The 21,328-nt window shown below is 43.1% G+C and overlaps 1 protein-coding gene across 1 annotated transcript in view; it reads right to left on the bottom strand.

Annotated features, from left to right (window-relative positions):
- LOC134601732 (collagen alpha-1(VII) chain-like) overlaps positions 1 to 21,328 on the bottom strand; it is a 414,484-nt gene that overhangs the window by 41,689 nt on the left and 351,467 nt on the right. The window contains exons 90-92 of the mRNA XM_063446237.1: positions 13,370 to 13,432; positions 7,009 to 7,071; positions 4,881 to 4,997 (exon numbers count right to left, since the gene is read on the bottom strand). Coding sequence (XP_063302307.1) covers positions 4,881 to 4,997; positions 7,009 to 7,071; positions 13,370 to 13,432 — 243 coding nt within the window. The remainder of the gene's footprint in view (positions 1 to 4,880; positions 4,998 to 7,008; positions 7,072 to 13,369; positions 13,433 to 21,328) is intronic.

Below are 21,328 nucleotides of genomic sequence, written 5' to 3'. Positions count from 1 at the left end.
TGATAGTGTGTGTTAGTGTTACTGTGAGTGTTAGTGTGTGTGTGAGTGTTAGTGTGAGTGTTAGTGTGAGTGTTAGTGTGAGTGTTAGTGTGTGTGTCTGCTAGTGAGTGTCAGTGAGTGTGTCTGTTGAGTGTGTGTCTGCTAGTGAGTGTCAGTGAGTGTGTTACTGTGTGTGTCTGTTACTGAGTGTGTTTGTGTGTGTGTTAGTGAGTCTGTTTGATGTCTGTTAGTGAGTGTGTGTTTGTCAGTGAGAGTGTATATTTTGTAAGTGAGTGTGTATGTATGTCTGTCGCTGAGTGTGTCTCTGTCAGTGAATGTGTGTGTCTGTTAGCTAGTGTGTATGCGTCTGTTCGTGAGAGTGTGTGTGTGTCTTCAGCACTTGCCTTTCTCCAGCGCCGGACTCCCAGCTCTTGCCTCGCATGCGCATTCAGCCGAAAGGGAGGATCAGAGGTGGAGAGGAGGAGGAGAGCTCCCCGCCCGGCGCTGGAATAAAGGTACGTTTTAACCCCTTACTCTGCATACAGCCCGGCGGGAGGGGGTCCCTGAGGGTGGGGGCACCCTCAGGGCACTATAGTGCCAGGAAAACGAGTATGTTTTCCTGGCACTATAGTGGTCCTTTAAGCATGCATAAGGCTATCCTAACTATAAGATAAGGCCAGTGACTAATGAACGTATTTAGAAAATTGGCCAAACGGTTCTTATCTGCCATCACATTCTATGGTTCTATGTTTACATTTTGCCTAAACCTTGTAGGGTTCAGGCTGACAATCGGTAAAGCTGCTTCTTCACTGAAGATCAGAAAAGCAACTGTTGCACATGCACTACAGGTCCCCAATAAATTGGACTAAGATGATCAGGTATGAGGCAGAACAGCTGCCAAGAGGAAGCTGTTTAGGTGCTTGATTAGGAGTAGGGTTTATGTTTTTTTTTATTTTTACCCTTAGAATATCCCTTTAAATGTGTTTGCAGCAGGCTAGCCTATACGTAAGAGAATGCCAGGGACTAATACAAGTATTTAGAAAATTGGACAGACTAGATTGGCTAAATGGTTCTTATCTGCCATCACATTCTATGTTTCTATATGAATAAGTAGTAATTCCCAAAGTCCATTGGGGTTTGTTCATAAAGCAATGAATTGTGTTGGATTGGTAAGACAATTGGAAATTGCAGTATAAAAGCCCAAACTGTCCGTTTGCAGAATGTTTAGAACACTGAATTGAGCACTGGCTGAAAGTTTTCAATTTAAACTACCCATTGTTCAGTAATAAGCCACAGGAATGTCAAGATATATTGCTTAGAAATAAATAACGGAGTTCGGTCACGATTTATATACGTAAGTGATATGCAAAATTGTTCAGGCAGCCAGCCTTTTTACTGTTTCCCAAATGAAAGTAAACAGACAATACTATACTCTGTCAGAAGAGAAGGACTTTCTAATTCAGTCACCACAAAATTTCGACCCTTACTGGTTTTTGGCTAGCATACCACCCATGTTGTAGTTACGTCTTTGATATTGACATAATCTGGGATCTTAGAACAGAGTTAAATCTGTATTCGGCTTTACGCTTCTGGGGACATGAACTAGTACAGACAACTATCTGGGGATGAAGATAACAAAAATGTATAGTTTTCATGTGGGTCAGAAAAAGCATATATAAAATACAAGTATCTCAGCAGAATTTTAAAAAGAGCTATTGTCAGAATACTTTATTAAAAGTTAAGATAACTTTTTAATGAGGTGCTCTGTTTTACAGATTTAGCAAATTACATCAAAGTCCAGTTCTGACAAGGCAAAGCCAGGGAAAGCATTGCTAATAAAAAACCACGTTTCTATTTTCCGATACAATGGACATATAACAATGATTGACAAGGAGCCAAGTTGGAGGTGCATATTTGCAGGATAAAAAAAGTTTGGGTTGCTATATTTAATTTTTACTTTGCATACATATAAGGAAATTAAAGTTCCTCTTTAAGAAATAAACCCCTGAGATATGGGAGTATAGTAAACATACAATAAATAATGCAATACAAAATCAATGCAATGCAATACAAAATCACCTTCTCAACAGTGCAAAAACAATACAATGAAATATATTTTCTGTAAAAGATCTATAATTCTGAAACAGTTTATCTTTGTTAATGCTAGATAATGTTTTTTGATATAGTAGAAATTTACATTAATGGTAATCTCCCTCTGATTGTATCAACTCCAATTAGTTCCATGGGTGTCAGTGGTGAAGTGATATGAGGATTGCAAAATTAATGCCAAAATAACTGAGTTGGTTAAATTCTCAAGTTTGAGATTTTTTTTTCCAACTTAGCACTTTTGCAATTATCCTGCCAAATGTTCATAATTCACAGGCAAGTAAAACATACCTCACCAGTTATCTGTTACTTTGAGTTGTCAATCTCTGCTTATCATAGTTTGCATTAAACTGGCTGTATGCATAAATAACACCTAAATCGGCATGGTTACTCCAACCAAAAACATTTGCATCCTTCCCCCTTAATTACTATCCTCCCCCTTACATTTAAAAATAATAAACTAAAGAGTAAATTTACCTTTCTAGCAAGTGCTAAAGTGAAGTTTGACACTGCCACTTTTAAATCAATCTCTGCTTAAATGTTGCTATATATGGCTTATATAAGAAACTGTAAATGCAATAGGAAAAAATAGTAATAAAAGAAATAGAAGCAAACTGATATAGAGTGTTACTATTAATGGTGATACAATATCTGTTCAGGTGGGTAGTGACATTTTTTCCATATGGGCTCATTTCTGAGTTTCAGTGCTGCGTTTTAAACAGACTAACAAGATCCTACATTAACAAGCTTTCAGAAGCTAACCTCCCTTTTATCAGGTCAGAGCTAATAAGCAAAAAAAAAGGTTCTTTATTTTTGGTTAAAAATATTCACACGAGGAACAGAATAAAATATGTTAACAGTTTATAGTTCTTGGAAAAAAGTCAAATTTTAATGTGCACAAAATTTTGTTTGGACCCTACATTAAAGGGACAATATAGGGTCAGTAACACAAACATGTATTTACTAAGCTAAAGCTGTTTATGTAATATTGTGTCTATATATGCTCCAATGTACATACGTATAAATGAGAACCAAGTATCCATCCTGGTAACATATTTATACATACATAAATATTACACATTATGCAGGAAAAATTACTTACATTTATATTGATTAACTTCTTCACTAACACACGGTTTCCAAATAAAAAACCTTTAGAATCTGAGTATTATCAGTGTCCAGGGATGTAATGGTTAAAGGAACACTATAGGGTTGAGAACAAAAACATGTATTCCTGTCCCTAAAATGTGAAAAAAAGCTATCTAGCCCTGCTGTCTCTTACAACTAAATATAGTAAAATCTTAACTTTATTCCAGTCTGTTGGTGCTGGCTCTGCCCCTGATCTGCCTCCTTGGCTGACATCATCAGAAGTGATGATCTCAGCCAATCACAATTCTCTCCTATAGATAAGCATTGGATTGGCTGAGACTGTCAAGGAGGAAAATCAGGGGGAGAGCTAGCACAGCCAAGCACAGCCCTGGCCAGCAGCATCTCCTCATAGAGATGCATTGAATCAATGCATATCTATGAGGAAAGTTCAGTGTCTCCATGCAGGAAGCATGTGCCCAAGGAAGCACCTCTAGTAGCCATCTGAGGAGTGGCCAGAGGAGGTATCCCTAGGCAGTGGCATACACACGACCCATGGGGCCCCGGTGCGAATGCCGCGCTGTGCATTCAGAGCTGAGAGGCGGATCAGGGCGGAGGGATCCCAACGCCAAGGGAGTCCGGCGCTAGAGAAAGGCAAGTGCTGAAGACACACACACACTCTCATGAACAGACGCATACACACTAGCTAACAGACACACACATTTACTGACAGATACACACTCAGTTACAGACATGCATACACACTAACTGACAGACACACATACACACTCACTTACAAAACATACACTCTCACTGACAAACACACACTCACTAACAGACACCAAACAGACACACACAAACTAACACACACACTGACACACAGTCTAATAATAACACACACACATTTTTTTTTAAATGTAATCCCCCAGCTTCCCTACCTTTGGGAGTGCTGAGGGGATTCCCTGGGGTCCAGTGGTGATGCCCCGCTGCCGGTCCTGCATTCTCCCCTGAGCGCTCTCTGCCCAGCTACCTCCCGCGCTGCTTACTGATGCCGGAGCCGGAATATGACATCATCTTCCGGCTCCGGCATCAGTGCGGTGTGACAGTGCTCCCTCGCATGCCTGCAGGACCGGCCGCCCGGTGACACCAGGACCAGCCTCGGGGGGACCCTGTGGTGGCCGGCTCCTGGGCCCCCCAGGAGAAGAGGCTGGCCACACTGGCGTACATACCGGGTCACAGGGCGGCCTGGCCCCATGGTGGGCCAGGCCCGGTCGCAGCTGCGACCCCTACAACCACGGTATGTACGCCACTGTCCCTAGGCTAACTGAAAAGACAGTGTTTTTAATGCAAAACGTCCACAGGGACTGACTACAATCACCAGAACAACTACATTAAGCTGTAGTTCTTTTGGTGACTATAGTGTAAATCTAATGTGTCTATTCAAATATTTTATGGACTATTAAAGACATTTTATATTGAATAGCATGCAATAGCAAGTCAAACAATGTCAAAAACAAGGAGAAATCATCTTTGGTGAACCCCCTAAATCAGCACTTATGTCTCTTGTGGAACAATACAACATGGACATTGTAATATACTTACTTGTGATTCCAAATATTTGGTGTTTTAGATAACAGACCAATTTTCAGTGGCAATCATTGATTTCTTTGCATAAGCAAGAAAGAAGCAAAGTCTTGGTTGCTGTTTACCTTACGACCTGGCTCGCCTTTGGATCCTTCAGGTCCTAGAGACCCAGGTGCTCCAACCTGCCCTGGTTGTCCAATTGATCCCCTAAAGCCACTTAGCCCAGGAGATCCTTTACTGCCCTGCAATAAGCATACAAAAATGATAAACCCAGTACTTTGGGAGCATTGATAGCACATTAAAGGAAACTCATTCAGTGTTTGTATTATGTGAATACATTTATTAATATTCATTATGTGACATATGTACTCTAAAAATATTATCACAATATAAAGATTCATACTCAATCAATGGAAAGCTAACTAATGTTGGGTTTACTCTATTAAGTTACTCTCACATCTTCAAATCTACAGAGTCCTTTTACAGGTTCCAGGTATTTATGCGGTGATTATTATCAAATTAGATAACTGTGGACCAGTGGTGGATCCAGAAGCTATTCTCAGGAGGGGCACTGGCAGATCATTTTAAGAAACAATCCAGGCACAATAACCACTACCACTCTCTGTAGTGGTTTTGGTGCCAGGAGTTGCTGTGGCGCCCTCCCAGAGTAAGTAGTCAAACCGTTTAAAAAAAGTTTGATAACTTACCCAGGGTCTGCCGGGATAGTGGCTGTAGTGTGTATGTGTGTGAGTGGTACAGTGTGTTTGAGGGTCGCAGTTTGTGTATGGAGGGGTAGTGCGTGTGTGAGAGGGGTGCAGTGTATGTATGGGGTAGCAATTTGTATATTGGGAGCAGTGTGTTTGTGTGTAAAGGGTGCAGTGTGTGTATTGGGAGCAGTGTGTTTGTGTGTGAGTGGCGCAGTGTGTTTTTGTGTAAGGGGTGCTGTGTGTGTATGGGGGCAGTTTCTGTATTGGGGGCTATGTGTGTAAGATGGGGTTGTGATTATAAGGGGGCAGTGTTTGTATTGGGGCTATGTGTGTTTATGGGGGGAAGTGTGTGTAAGGGGGGGCAGTGTGTGTAATGGGGGCAGTGTGTGTAAGGGGGGGCAGTGTGTGTAAGGGTGGCTATGTGTGTAAGGGGGGCTGAGTGTGTAAGGGGGCTGAGTGTGTAAGAGGGGGCTGTATATTTGTGTGTGGTGCAATGTGTAGGGGGTTATAGTTTGTGTGAGGGAATAGGGGGGCAGATTAAAGATATATATATATATATTTAATTATTACATAATAACTAAATAAATATAGTTAATGTCCCCTCTCCCTTCTTACCTTTGCTTAGGGAGGGGGAGACATTGCTTTCTTTCCATCCCTGGTGGTTCTAGTGGGGGAGTGAACTCTAGCCTGCAGCTCAGGCTAGAGTTCATTCTCGCGATAACGGAGCGTTGCCATGGTGACCGTGGCAATGCTCCGTGCTCGCCAGAGAAGAACCCAGCGGAGCTGCAGGTAAGAACTCCCCCGAGTTCTCTCTCTCTTCTGCCGGCTGCCAGCAGCGTGTCTGTGGGCTGGGGAGGGAGATCTCTGATCGTTACAGAACAGTTCGACCCTTGAAGGTAATAGTGTGCCTGGCTGCTTTCTGGCCCCATAATGACTTAATTTAAATGAAGTTGTTTTGGTGCCTGGAGTGTGAGTGTTCCTTTAATTTTATTTGGGTTATCAGCAGCTCGTAATTAGTATTGACGGGGCTCGAAACCAGTTGCATAGCTATATAGAACAACAGCAACTATTAGCTGCTACTGGGCAGGGATATGCTTAACCTTTTTTCGCAGATAGCAATCCAGAAGGTTAGAAACAAAAGCAAAAAGAAGGTTTGGCACACATGGATTCCCATAACAGCGGCTTAATTCAGAATCCTCCAGAATATGTTAGCCCCAATAAGGGTTTTTATCAAATGTGCTAAAACATTGATAAAAGCCCTTACTGAGGCTAAAACATTGCTGCAGGTTTAGAATAAAGTCACTGTTATGGGAATTATGCCAGAACTATTTTATGCTTTTGTACATGGCTTTATGTTGCAACACCTGGTACTGGTGAAGTATGGCAGTCAGTTAACAACTACTACTTGCTAACAGTAGCGTCAAGCATTTTAGCAAGTAGTGTCTGGCTGTAAGTAGGAGCATATTCAAACGAAACAAGCCTTAAGTATTTAAAAAAAAATTTAATGATGAGTTCAAGATAATGTCTATAATGCACTTATTCTCACCTTGTCACCTTTGTCTCCAATGATTCCTGTGGTTCCATTTATACCTTTCTCTCCTTTCTCACCCTGTGTAATTGAACATATATGTTAGCAAGATTCTTCAATCTTTTATATTCAATGAAGGGGTCTTAAAGCGTCACTGTCATGCCGAGCTTACCTTTCCTCAATCTCTTCCTCTTCTCCCCCTCTCTCAGGATCTGTTCTCCGTTTCTTCCTGTCTGCTCTAGTTTTCTTTAAAATCATAAGACAAAGTAGGGACTCTTTGCCTTATAGAGGATTCCTCCGCTTGACCAGCTCTGACCGGCGGAGGAGCAAAGTGTGCTTCATTTCCACTGGTCAGAGCAATTTTCCCATAATTCTTACCTTTCCTCCCTGTTCCCACGATGCTTCCTGTCATTTTAGCCGAAACTGCGAAATTGCGTTCTAACTGAATGAGAACAGTATGTTTGTTTGTTTTAAAACGCAATTCGGGACTTTGTTCGGATCGCAATTTTCATTCGAAACTCTGATCCTATTCATACCGTGGCTGCATCTTGCAGCCGCTTAGTAGATAGCTCCCTAATTCCCACGGTATTAGGGAGCTATCTACTAAAAGGCTAAAAGACCTAAACTGGTCTTTCAGCCAAATTTACTAATACTAAGTAAAGATGACTTAGTATTAGTAAATTATGCCCCTACTCGCTATACCGCGAGTAGGGGCATGTCTATTAAACAAATTAATTTAAAAAAAATTAAACACGTATTGGCCCCCACCCCTAAATGACGGGTGGGGGCCCTGAAGTAAAATAAGGGGGGAGACCTATTGTCCCCACCCCGGCCCCCACGCCTGAGCAGTGGGTGGGGGCCATAAAGATAATGAGGGGGGGACGACCTACTGTCCTCCCTCCTGCCCCCACCCCTGCGCGGTGGGTGGGGGCCATAAATTACAATGGGAAGGACCTACTGTCCTCCCCCCCGGCCCCCACCCCTGGGCGGCGGGTGGGAGCCATAATAATAATGAGGGGGGGGGTCCTACTCTCCTTCCCCCCCCGGCCCCCACCCCTGGGTGGCGGGTGGGGGCCATAAAGATAATGAGGGGGGGGACCTACTGTCCTCCCCCTCTCCGGCCCCCACCCCTGGGCGGTGGGTGGGGGCCATAAAGATAATGAGGGGGACCTACTGTCCTCCCCCTCGCCGGCCCCCACCCCTGGGCGGTGGGTGGGGGCCATAATGATAATGAGGGGGGGATACCTACAGTCCTCCCCCCCCCCCGGCCCCCACCCCTGGGCGACGGGTGGGGGCCCTAAGTCAAATACCCCCCCTCCATCAAAGGTGACTAGGGGTCCCCAAGCCCCTAGTCACCCACCCCTCCACCCAAATAAAAAAGCCCCTACCTACCCCCCTTAAACCCACCAATCAGAGTGTTCTTAGCCTAATTGCAGGGCAGGGCCCTGCGGAGCTCAGTCTGCGCGGAGCCCTCCATGGGTGAAGATGGATTATTTTTTTTGCACTCAGGTTTTTTTCTTTTTCGTCTGTTTTTTTTTTTTGGCGCTCGTTTTTTTTTATTTTATTTTAAGTTCGACGGGTATAATGTATTTTTATTTGGCTTTTTTGGGGGCTGAAAAATGAAGATTTTAGAAAAAAGAAGACGTCGAATGGCAAGTTTAATTTTACTCTACAGGGTAGTAATTTTATTCCCCCTCACTATTTTTTAGGGTGAGGGGGGTAGGTAGAGGCTTTTTTATTTGGGTAGGTGACTAGGGGCTTGGGGACCCCTAGTCACCTTTGATGAAGGGGGGGTATTTGACTTAGGGCCCCCACCCGCCGCCCAGGGGTGGGGGCCGGAGAGGGGGAGGACAGTAGGTCCCCCCTCATTATCTTTATGGCCCCCACCCGCCGCCCAGGGGTGGGGGCAGAGGGGGGAGGACAGTAGGTCCCGCCCTTCATTATCATTATGGCCCCCACCCGCCGCCCAGGGTTGGGGGCCGGGGGGGGGGAAGGAGAGTAGGTCCCCCCCATTATCATTATGGCCCCCACCCGCCGCCCCCCCTTATTGTTATTTAGGGCCCCCACCCGCCGCGCAGGGGTGGGGGCCCGATAGTAGGGTTTTTTTTTACAGTGAGCAGCCACTGGCTGCTCACTGTTTAGTAGACATGCCCCTACTCGCGCTATAGCGAGTAGGGGCATTCGGGAGATTTTAATCTCCCTCTTGCTATTATGGGTGTCATATTGACCCTCATAGCATGAGGGATGACATGGGGGGCTTATGAAGTGGCAGGGACCACTGCTCCCTGCCGCTTCTATAGTTACAAATTACAGGGAGGGAGCTGCAAGCCGGTAGCTCCCTCCTTGTAATAAACTGAACGAACAAACTGTTTGTTTGTTCGTCTGATTTTTCTATTAATTCATTCGTCTGTCTGATGAATGAATGGATGAAATTCCCGTTCGCATGTCCAGGTGTTTAACTGGGCATGTGCGGGAATCTCACAGGCTATCTATGGTGGGCAGATGACGTGTCCCACAGGGACTTCATCTACCCACACAAAGATGGCGGCGCCCTGAATAAAGATCGGGGCAGAAAATTAAGATGAAAAAATAGGTAATATGGGGCTTAGGGGCATTTGGGGGTGACTAAGGGGTCAATTGGATGTAGTGGAGGCGGGAGGGGGGTTAAAAAAAATGGGATTCGGCATGACAGTGCTGCTTTAAATCTCATTACAAAGCAAAGCAGATATTTATTTAATCAGATTCATATTGTAAATAATTAAAGAATACAGATGAAATGTTATAACAGGTTTATTTTTACATATCTTCACTTTCCTATAGAAATGTCGATCTCACCTCCAGTACAGAGTCACAAAACAGTGTGCAGAATATCTAGTATTCTAAAAATTGATTCTGACAGTTTCATGTTTAAATACTAAATCTCGATTTAGTCCACAACAGCAGGTCCTGATGGAGCTGCAGCTCCAGGCCCATGCCCATTAAACAGGCCCATTGATTTAAAATATATATATATATATATATATATTTTTTTTTTTCACACACTACTCTTAGGTTTGCCACCTGGCTGGTATTTATTTGAGGCTGCCTGGCCGGTACCAATATTGCAGTAATACCGGCAATACAAATGCCGGTATTTTTCTCAGTATAAACAAATATTACTCTGCAATACCAGCACCGGCCACTAGGGGTCACTGTGTGTGTGGACAGAGGCAGGGATAGGAAGTTACAGCATATACCTGCATCTCTCTACTCACCGATCCGCAGGGGAGCAGCTACACAGCACAGAGAGCCCAAACAGCAGCTCCCAGCCTGCAGAGACAGCCTACAGCTCAGGGAAGTGAGGGATGGGGTAAAGGCTGCAGGGAGACATGGGGACACTGAGACACTAGGGGACACTGTGAGACATGGGGGCACAGGGAGACCTCTAGGGACGCTAAGACACTTGCAGACATTGGGACACAGCCACACATGAGGACACAGGGACACTAGGGGATGCTGAGAGACATGGGGACACAGACACACATGGGGACACTGAGACATGGGAAAACAGACACACATGGGGAACCTGAGACACTTGGGGACACTGGGAGACATGGGGACACTGGGAGACATGGGGACACTGAAACACTAGGGACAGAATGTCCCCAGGTGTCTCAGTGCCCCATGTCTCCCAGCCAGTGTCCCTGGTGTCTCAGTGTCCCCATGTCTCCCAGTGCCTCAGTGTCCCTAGTGTCTAAGTATTCCTATGTCTCCCATCGTCCCTAGTGTCTCAGTGTCCCCATGTCTTCCAATGTCCCTAGTGTCTCAGTGTCCCCATGTCTCCCAGTGTCCAGATGTCTCCCAGTGTCCAGATGTCTCCCAGTGTCCAGATGTCTCCCAGTGTCTGTCTCCCCATGTCTCCCAGTGTCCCCAAGTGTCTCAGTGTTCCCATGTCTGTCAGTGTCCCGTAGTGACATGGGGAACTGACATGGGGACAGAGACACTAGGAGACACTGGGTGACATGCGGACACTGAGCAACATGGGGACACAGACACTGGGAGACATGTGGACACTGGGAGACATGGGGAGACATGGAATTACTTGAAAGATGAAAGCATCAATTAGAGAGAGATTAGCATATTTTAAGAGAATCTGAGTTTTCTTATTGCTGCATCCTTCGAGTTTTCCTCCGGCAAAATCTCCACCAGATACATAACGCTTGAGACGTATGACTGTTTTAGTGTTTTTGGTCGATAAGATTCTGTATTTAGGCCCCATCATAATTGTCAGCACCAGGCCCACTGGGCTCTTAATCTGGCCCTGCATAACAGCCAAACATTTGTTTCAGATATCGCTATGAGTCACGTTTTCCATACATATGTATGTTAACCCATATGGGTGAGTCGACAAATTTGTAAGCGCTCCACATGCAGTGGTGGTTTTTATAAGTAATTTCCAATACTGAGTGTGTACTTCATCTTTTTTGTACTAATCTATAGGGTAGAGAGTCCCTAATTGTGTAGTAGCTGCTATAATTCTATTCAATTCTATTCAATTATTAACTGAAAGCGCCTTGAAAACACACAAATTCTTATTTCAGATAGAATAATTGCTATTGCTTATTTTTACAATATTAGATACAAGTCTCTGTATAGCAAAACACTGCAGTAAGTTCAATGATTTGACATTATATAAAATAATGGAGTTTCAAATAGGCCAAAGAGTCAGTGTGCAGATACACTGTTCACAAAATATGCAAAATTATTTAATGTGGTAATGATTGTATGAAGACAGACTGTACTGGCCAAGAAATGGGAAAGAGGAACAGTGGCTTCAAGTCAAAGGTCACTAACGTATATAGGCCTCAATTTAAAATGTTTTATCAGCAAATTATTGGCTCCCAATAAGGTATTTAACTGTTCAGATTAATTCAAATTAAAAAATTTGCATTTGGTGATTCTATTCCATTAAGCAAGGACATAATGTCCACTTTTTTATTTTAATATTAGCGTCACCATGTTACCAAGGGAAGGGGATGGACAGTGTCCTGTCACCACCCCTCTTTATTTTACAGCCCCTGACCCAAAGCTCCTGAATGTTAATAGCAGCTGATAGAGTATTGAACAGCACACACACAAAAAATACAGTTTTGCAACGCTACTTAAAATCACCTATCCAAACAAATATGGGGATTTATATGGCTATATTGTGTTAAGCCCACCGCTACTTTAGAGTAACCCAATATCAGAAGATAAACATGCTAACTGCCATACTTACTGCGTAAACATAATCCAGAGACTCTCCTCAATTTATGCTTTCCTGGGGTCACATCCAAAGGGGTACCTACAGTGGATGGGTGGATTAAAAATCTACTCAGAAAAAAGGGGAATTGGTGGACACCTGGAATATGCATATCTAAGCAGTGGTACTGCCAAAGTATATACTATAAAATTCACACAGAAAACAAAATGCAGTTTATACTTTTACAAAGTGAATTTTTCCCTGTAGATTTGAAACCTACACCAGATTTCTATTTGGCTGAGCACCCCACCCATCCACTGTCGGAGCCCTTTGAAGGTGACCACAGGAAGGCATAAATTGAGGAGAGTCTTTGGAAGCAGTTTAAGCTGTAAGTAATCAGAATCAGTTTTCCCCTGATGCCTATTTTATTTTTCTATTGGACCCAGTAAGAACCTTGGATAATGATTCAATATAAGAAATGTAAAATAATTCATTTAACTTTGCAGCCATAAGCATCAGAGTAACTTTGTAATTAAGTGGTGACGTACATTCAACCTCTCCTTAGCTAACATTTAATGCTTCATATATCGACCTAATCACTTATTATGCCTTGCACTTTGTTACATAAATTAAAGGTTTACACGTGGTTGGCCCATTTGTCTTTACAGTCATAGCAAAATCACAGTTACAATGATATTTAGAATATACCTAAATCAAAAGGCATGCTTTGTACTAGGGTAAAATACTATCTTGCAATACTCCTTAGTATTCCTGTTTTTAGTGTTACCTTAAATAAATATTTCAAGCATCATAACCACTACAGTCCGCTAAGTGTCAGCTGACCAATGAATGACATTCTGTACACAGAAACTCTTGTTCTGGGCTGGCTAATGACTCCCTAGTGATGTTTCTAGAGGTGGAGTTACACTTCCAGCAGCAAAAGGGTTCAACTTAGAATGTGCCGTGTTTCATAGTGAAACAGTGTACATAAAGATTCCTGGAAATCATCAATTCATTGACATGGTCATGGTGATAGTAGTAGCCTGTTAATATATTATTAAGAACTAATACAGAAATTATGATGTAGTTAAAAGTAGTCTACATAACTTAAGTAGTTAATTTGGAAATCAAGTTCATACAATAGATTTAACTACTGACCTTTGGTCCAGCGGGGCCTTCTGCTCCAAGCATCCCAGGATCACCTTGCCTTCCAGTTTCACCCTATCAATGTAATGATACAATTATGAAACAATGAGAAATTAATACAATGCTATAATATAAACCTGCACTGCATATTTAAAGACAGGGGATATCACACACATCTCACATATCAGAAGTTATGAAATGCTGGATGGACGGATGGATAATGTAACAAACAATTATGCTGCTTGGTATTTTATGTATTTGATATATTTAATTACTTTGGAATACAAGTAGAAAGCAAATTATTAGGTATAAAATGTAAAGATTTTACGGTAAAATTGATTAAGCTCTAGACCAGATGAAAATTTGTCGGAAATGGATTTGGATGTAGTGGTGCGTGACTTTAATTGGTACTGTTACAGTTATGCACCGGTACACCTCAAGCACGGCTCAAGTCTGTCTTAGAGAGTTCTCTAATTTTTACATGTATGCCTAGATATAGCTGAAGCTCAGATCATTGCCTTCTGACCTTTGCCTGGCTGTAAAAAGCATTGTCAGAAGTTTTCTGTAAAAACACATTCACATTTTGGAAACTTTTTTTAGCATCAAGGATAAAGAGCAGCTACAATTTACTTGTGAAGGTTTTATTAAAATATTTCAGAATTCCTGTTACCTTAAAAATGGTTTATTGTATATTTATAATAGAGCTTAAGCGGACCATATAATATGCATTATAGACATATAGGTACTGTGCTAATAGAAAATACCTTTACATGCATAATAGAGCTTTTGCTGACCATAGAATGTATAACAGAAATATATAGGTATTGGGCTAACAAAATAAGTTTAAATGTAAAATCTCTTTGTCCCATTCAACTACAGCATTGTATGTATATGTGCATGCATTTCACTACTGGAAACCAGAATTCTAAGCATTCGTAATGTTTTTAATTGAGTTTGACTCTGCTCAATGCAATGGAGGGCTAGACAACAATATTCTTTATTCTCCCTCTAAACATACATAAATTATAACTCACTGGAAATTGCACTTTTATTCTACCTTTAGCCTTAGACTACCTACGTATTAAGTATCCTCACTAAAGGTTAAATTGAGTTAGTATGAGAGACATGAAATGTTATTCATGGTTCAATGATTGTCAGGGCTTGTAGGTGGAGTTACAAGCTCCATTTTAAAGCCCTGGGGTAAGAAATTCAAAGTGAACTGAAAAACTGAGTGTTTTTTTTTTTTTGCAATATAAACATTTACAGATGAAATGGCTATAATTCCTAGTGTGTCCCATTAAATGAAAAATCTATAAATCCCCCACCCCCCGCCCCCCCATTGCACATATAACACTACTACTACTAATAATACATCTCTATTTAGTAGATATACCCCCAAAAAACATGCATTTATTTATGCTTCTTGCCATTACTAGTGTATCTAAAAAATAAAAAATAAAACGACTTGAAAAAAAAAAGTTTGGTCTGCAGTCTTTGCAAGCCATCTTCTTTATCCTTAGCACAGACTTTCAGAGGCGGTAGTGACCATCACTGGGGATGGAAGGCAAACACTATCTGTGGGTCCCCAGATATTTTTGTGTTTTGGTCATCCTGTGCCCATTATTGGTGCAGGGTATGTTGAATGTATTGCTTGTCTGTGCCTCTCCCCTCCCCCTTTTCCCTGTCCTATTGTATCCCTAGAAGGGCATTGTCCCAGGGACACTGCCAGACCAGTTTGAACTAGTTGCCCTGTCTCTCCTCAATCTCCCATTACATAGATGGAGAGGTCTCGGGTATGCTGACTAAAACCAAGATTGGCTCCCCTTGTAGGTTCAGACTATCCAACAGTTTTATATTTATGTATCTTTGTTGGTAGGCTGATCCCTCGACATTTCCAAATGTTGAAGCACAACCAGCCAAAGGCAGAGTTGGCTTTAACAAATCTGCTGTGTACTTCAGCATCAAGTGGCAGTATTCAGAAAAGAGTTCTGGCCAAGTGAAATGGTCCACTGCCTGAAGGTTCTGTCTATTTACTTTAATGAGTGGTTATAAGTACACAGTGTGGGGAGCTGGCTGTTGCATGACCTCAGTCTTCTTGTTGTTAATGGTGAAAACAAAGTTGTCCCAAGCTGATGGAATTATGTTTATATTGGCTTTCTTTCTGACTCAGTACTAACATTCGGAGCACAATCATCGACAAAGAGAAAGTCTCAGAGAACAATTTCCTTCACCTTTGTGATGGCACTCAGTCACCTCAGATTGAATGATTTCCCATCAGTTCTTTACTGAAGGCATACCCCTTCACTGCAGTGTTGAAAGGCATCAGTCAGAGTAGCAGAGTATATCATGCTGAACAGAGTTGGTGCTAAAACACAACCTTGCTTGATGCCATTGATGACTGTCCACCAGTACATGAGTCATCATGCTATCATCTTCGGTATAGTCTCCTGTTCTGAAGACCTGGGTTACAAGGAGACATAGGCAAAGATGCATTCCCCCACTACAAAAAATACATCTTCGCCTGTTTCTCTTAACTTCCCTTTTGAATATCTTGCCCCCTTTTGTGTTTCTTATCACCTCTTTAATTGTCTTACCTGCTTTAGCATATCTTATCTCCTTTTTTTCCCTTTATGTGTCTTAAACTCATTGTGTGTCTCTTACAGCCACTCCTTGTGTAACTTTTATTCATCCAAACCCCTTTGTGTGTCCTTTCTCCAGGTCCTCTGTATGTCTCTTTCTCCCCAAAGCCCCTTTCATGTGGCTCTTAGTTCCCACAAATCTCCATGTGTCCCATTAGCTCCCAAATCCTCCATGTGTCCCATTAGCCCACCACAGCCCTCCTTGTGTCCCATTAGCCCCCAGCCCTCCCTGTACCTTGTTGTAGCATGGCCACGCCGCAGGTAGAGGAGCTTCTGTTCCTCTCCCCTGTTTGTCAGGAAGCAGTTCTGTGCGCTCTTTGAGCACTTCCTGTTAGACCGGGTAGGGGAACAGAAGCTCTTCTACCATGGCCTGCGGCTCAGCCACGTATTCCATGGTGATTCTCGCATACCTGGCAATTACCCTTCTTATAGAGGTGTATGATGGACATATCTCTAAATTCTTGTGGAATGGATGCCCACTTCTAGAACAACTGGAACAGTTCAGTAAATTCCAAAAATGTACACCTCTGCTGGTATGGCATTTGATCTTGGGGCTTTGCCACTTGACAGCTGGTACTTGAAGTGATTGACTGAAATCTTGGGCATCTTGACAATAGCTTCAATGTTGATGACTGAGGGACAATTAAGAACTGCTTAAAAAAATTTGTCCCCTCTCTGGAGAAGCTGAGTCTGGTGGTGCAATCTCACCGATAAAGAGGATAGATCCCAAAAGACTGTGGACCATAGAGTGATCATAGAACAGTTTGGTCGTTCTTGTCCACATATGCCTGTATTTCTTCTGCTTTGGTGCAGTCGGTTCTGCACTGTTGTATATTAAGAATCAATATATTGGTACACATATGTTTACAACAAATTTAAAATGTTTGGGACCCATATTTATACTGTTAAGCATGTTGTTACTTTCAGGGCCGGACTGGCCCACCGGGATACCGGGGAATTTCCCGGTGGGCTGCGGCACCTGGGGCTGGTCTGACAGCCCCATTCAGTGATTAGGCTCCTGTGATCTCGGCCGGCTATGTTTGAGCTCTGCGGTCGCACAGGACCCCATGGGAGCAGGGGGAGCCAGGTGGCCGGCACAGCTCACACATGGCCAGCCGGGATCATTAAAAAAAATAAAAAAAATTGCAGTGGGGCGGAGCCTAGTGTGCGACGGGGCGGAGCTTGCTGTGCGGCGGGGGGCCTGGCTAATGCAGCATGGTAAGCAGGAAGGAGTCCCTGCTTCCCCAACAACCAGCTTCCAGGTGCTCCAAGGGATGTGGAGGTAAGTAGCAGGTCAGTGTGTCAGTGTGTGACTGCCTGTGTGTGTGTGTGTGTGTGTGACTGCCTGTGTGTGTGTGACTGTCTACCTGTGTGTGTGTGACTGTGTGTGTGACTGTCTGCATGTGTGTGACTGTCTGCATGTGTGACTGTCTGCATGTGTGTGACTGTCTGCATGTGTGTGACTGTCTGCGTGTGTGTGACTGTCTGCATGTGTGTGACTGTCTGCGTGTGTGTGACTGTCTGCGCGTGTGTGTGACTGTCGGTGTGTGACTGTCTGCCTGTGTGTGTGTGACTGTCTGCCTGTGTGTGTGACTGTGTGTGTTACTGTGTGTGTGACTGTCTGTGTGTGACTGTCTACGTGCGTGTGACTGTCTGCCTGTGTGTGTGACTGTCTGCCTGTCTCTGTATGTGTGGATGTTTGGCTCGGTGTCAGTGACTGTCTGCCTGTCTCTGTATGTTGGATGTTTGCCTCGGTGTCAGTGACTGTCTGCCTTCGTGTGTGTGCATCTGCTAGTGAGTGAGCGAGCGAGCATCTGTGTGTGTGTGTGTGTGTGCGAGCATCTGCTAGTAAGGGAGCCTCTGTGTGTGTGCGTCTGCTAGTGAGTTTGTGTGTGTCAGTGAGCTTGTCTGTAGTGAATCTGTGTGTTAGTGAGCTCTTCTGTAGAGAGCACGTGTGTGTCAATGGGCTTGTCTGTAGGGAGAGTGTGTGCGCATCAGTGAGCTTGTCTGTAGTGAGTGTGTGTGTGTGACAGTGAGCTTGTCTGTAGTAAGCTTGTGTGTGTATCAGAGTTTGTCTGTACTAAATTTGTGTGTGTGCCAGTAACCTTGTCTGTGTGTGTCATTGAGATTCTTTGTCAATGAGCCTATTTGTGTGCATCAGTAAGATTGTCTGTGTCTGCATGTGCGTATGCTTTACTGTATAATTTCATTATCCTGAAAGAACTAATATTTTTAATATTATTATAAATAAAAGCTGTTGTACCTTGCACTCATTCTTCAAAGTTGTGTGACCGGGTGCATCACCAGGGCTCCAGTATCCAGGTAATTGAAACAGTTGGCTGCACTCTCAGATTTCCTTAAAACGTAACTTTTATTGAAATATTTAAGAGAAGATCAACGTTTCAGTCCCTCTTGTGGACTTTCATCATGATCCTGATGAAAGTCCACAAGAGGGGATGAAACGTTGATCTTCTCTTAAATATTTCAATAAAAGTTTCGTTTTAAGGAAATCTGAGAGTGCAGCCAACTGTTTCAATTGCCTGGATACTGGAGCCCTGGTGATGCACCTGGTCACACAACTTTGAAGCCTGAGTGCAAGGTACAACAGCTTTTATTTAGCCAACTGTTTCAATTGCCTATATATATATATATATATATATATATATATATATATATATATTTGTGTACGGGATTATGGAAGGGGCGCACATTAAAGTGTGTGTAGTTTTATATAAATAAGAGTCGGTTGAGGTGTGCCGAAACCTTGCCGACGCGAGGTTAGGCCTGCAAAAGAGGGCCCACCCAGATATAATGATATATAAAGAGGGTGTGGTGGGAGGGAATTTCCGAAATCGTCGAAGACAGGTAAGTAAGGGGTTTGCTGGGTTTAAATAGGCTTAAAATCCCTCGGACAACTTCAGGCATACGCCTTCTATATATCACCCTACATATCACAATGACTTATGTGGCTGGCATAGATTTTTTTCCAGGGATGCTTCGTATCCCCAGTCTGGCCCTGGTTACTTTTCCCCAAAAATTATTGCTATTACATTGTCAGACCTTCCGGCATTCGCTAACCGTGGACTTCCGGGTTCTCGGAGCGCGGCCACTCCCCCTCCTATGACGTGGTCGTTCCCAGGGTTCATAGAGAGTCCGCGTCAACACCACAGTGCTTGATCAACTCGAAAGCTCCCGCGAACTTCAAACTGGATATTTACTTCTACTGTGTATCGGACCCGGACTGTTTAATCATTTACCCTCCTTCTCCTCTCCTACGACCTCGGACTGTTTCTGGACATTCTCTTGCCTGTTGCAACCTCGATCCTCTGTGGAACCTCCATCACCAATTTGGATTATCACTCCTTCATAAGTTAAGTAAACCAGATTGGCTCAAGTTTAATATATAACCATCTCTAATCTAAGTGGTTTGCTATCTGCTCCACTTATTAATTATCTGCATCCTAATTTGGAACTTCTCGCTGGTTGTGTTAAAGTTACCTTATCCTAAAACAACTTCAAACACCGCTGCTGGTTATAACCTGCCAGGAATTAAAGAGACAGTTCAATTTGATTATCTTTTTTATTTTAAAGTAATAAACATTATCAAACTCAGAAATCTGCAGTTGTTTCCATCTTATCAACAATTGAGCGTTACAGATTGATCAAGCCTAATTAATGGATACAGCAGATCTCACTTCTGAAATCACCAGATTAAACCAAAGGGTGGATACTCTCACTCAAGGCATGCAAGATCTACAGATCACCAATGAAAGAATCCTTACTTATGTAAGGGACTTGCAAACCCATACTCCTCACACAGTTACACACTCGGCTAGTGACCCTGCTGTCTCCAACCCCGAAAAATTCTCTGGAGACAGGTCCCAATACCGAGAGTTCATCAATTCCTGCAAGTTGTTGATTGCGTTAAAACCCCGATCATATCCTACAGAAAGATCTAAAGTTTGTTCCGTTATTTCATTTTTGAGAGGTGAACCCATGGCCTGGGCTCATTCCTTTCTTGAGAATGATGATCCCATATTGGATTCTCTGGATGAATTCTTTGAAGCCATGTCTCTCCTTTACGAAGACCCAAACAAACAAGCGACTGCAGATTTAACCATTAGAACACTGCAGCAAAGAAACCGGCCTGTTGAAGATTACATTGCTGAATTCAAACGATGGGCACCTGAAACTCAGTGGAATGACATAACTCTACGTAACCAGTTCCGTATTGGATTATCTGAAGCTGTCAAAGATGAGCTCTCCAGAACTGAACTACCTACTACACTGAATACACTTATTCAACTGGCAATCAGTATCGACAGAAGACTTAGGGAAAGAAAAGCTGAGAAATCACTCACTAGCTCTCTATGGAAAAAACCCTTCACCTCTTCAAAGGCACCGGAGAAACCTATAACTTCCGCTGAACCTATGGAAATAGGGGTTGTGAGAAGTCCTCTTACTCCAGAAGAGAGAACCAGAAGAAGACAACTGAACCTCTGCATGTACTGTGCTTCGCAAGAACATGTGGTCCCAGACTGTCCCCTATTGAAACGTCCAAGAGGCGGTAAGCATGGTTCTACCACGACTATAATGAGTGTACTTCCTTCTAAACCAACCTCTCATTTCTCCTCTGTCTCTCTCATATTACAGTGGGACAAAGAAAGAATTACGACTAAGGCCATTATTGATTCCGGTGCTAATGGGGTGTTCCTGGACTCATCCTTTGTTACAAAAAATAAAATTCCTTGTGTTCAAAAACGTAATTCCGTCTCTGTCAGAGTTATTGATGGCTCCTTAATCTCCTCGGGGCCCATTCGCCTTGAAACTGTCCCTTTAAGGACTACTACTAATTATGTCCATTCTGAATTTCTTGTTTTTGATGTCATAAATTCTCCTCTTTATCCTATAATATTAGGGATAGACTGGTTAAGGACTCACAACCCACTTATTACCTGGGCTCCTTTCTCTCTCACGTTTAACTCTGCATATTGCCAGAAAACATGTCTACAACACATCCCCATTTTGCATGTTACTAGGGAATCCACTATACCTTCCAGCTATTCGGAGTTCGCTGATGTGTTCAGTAAAAAGGAAGCAGAGACACTTCCTCCTCATCGACCCTATGATTGTCCGATTGACCTTGTTCCTGGTGCTCCTATCCCTTTTGGACATATTTATCCCCTCTCTGAATCAGAGCTAAAAACCCTCAAGGAATACCTAGATGAAAACCTCCGGAAGGGGTTCATTAGACCTTCCTGTTCACCAGCCGCTTCCAGCATGTTTTTTGTGAGGAACAAGGACCAGACTATACGCCCCATCATCGATTACA

Source organism: Pelobates fuscus, chromosome 3, assembly GCF_036172605.1.
Source record: "Pelobates fuscus isolate aPelFus1 chromosome 3, aPelFus1.pri, whole genome shotgun sequence".
Lineage (NCBI taxonomy): Eukaryota > Metazoa > Chordata > Amphibia > Anura > Pelobatidae > Pelobates > Pelobates fuscus.
Note: the sequence above shows the minus strand (reverse complement) of the source record. Positions and strands in the feature narration are given on the sequence as shown.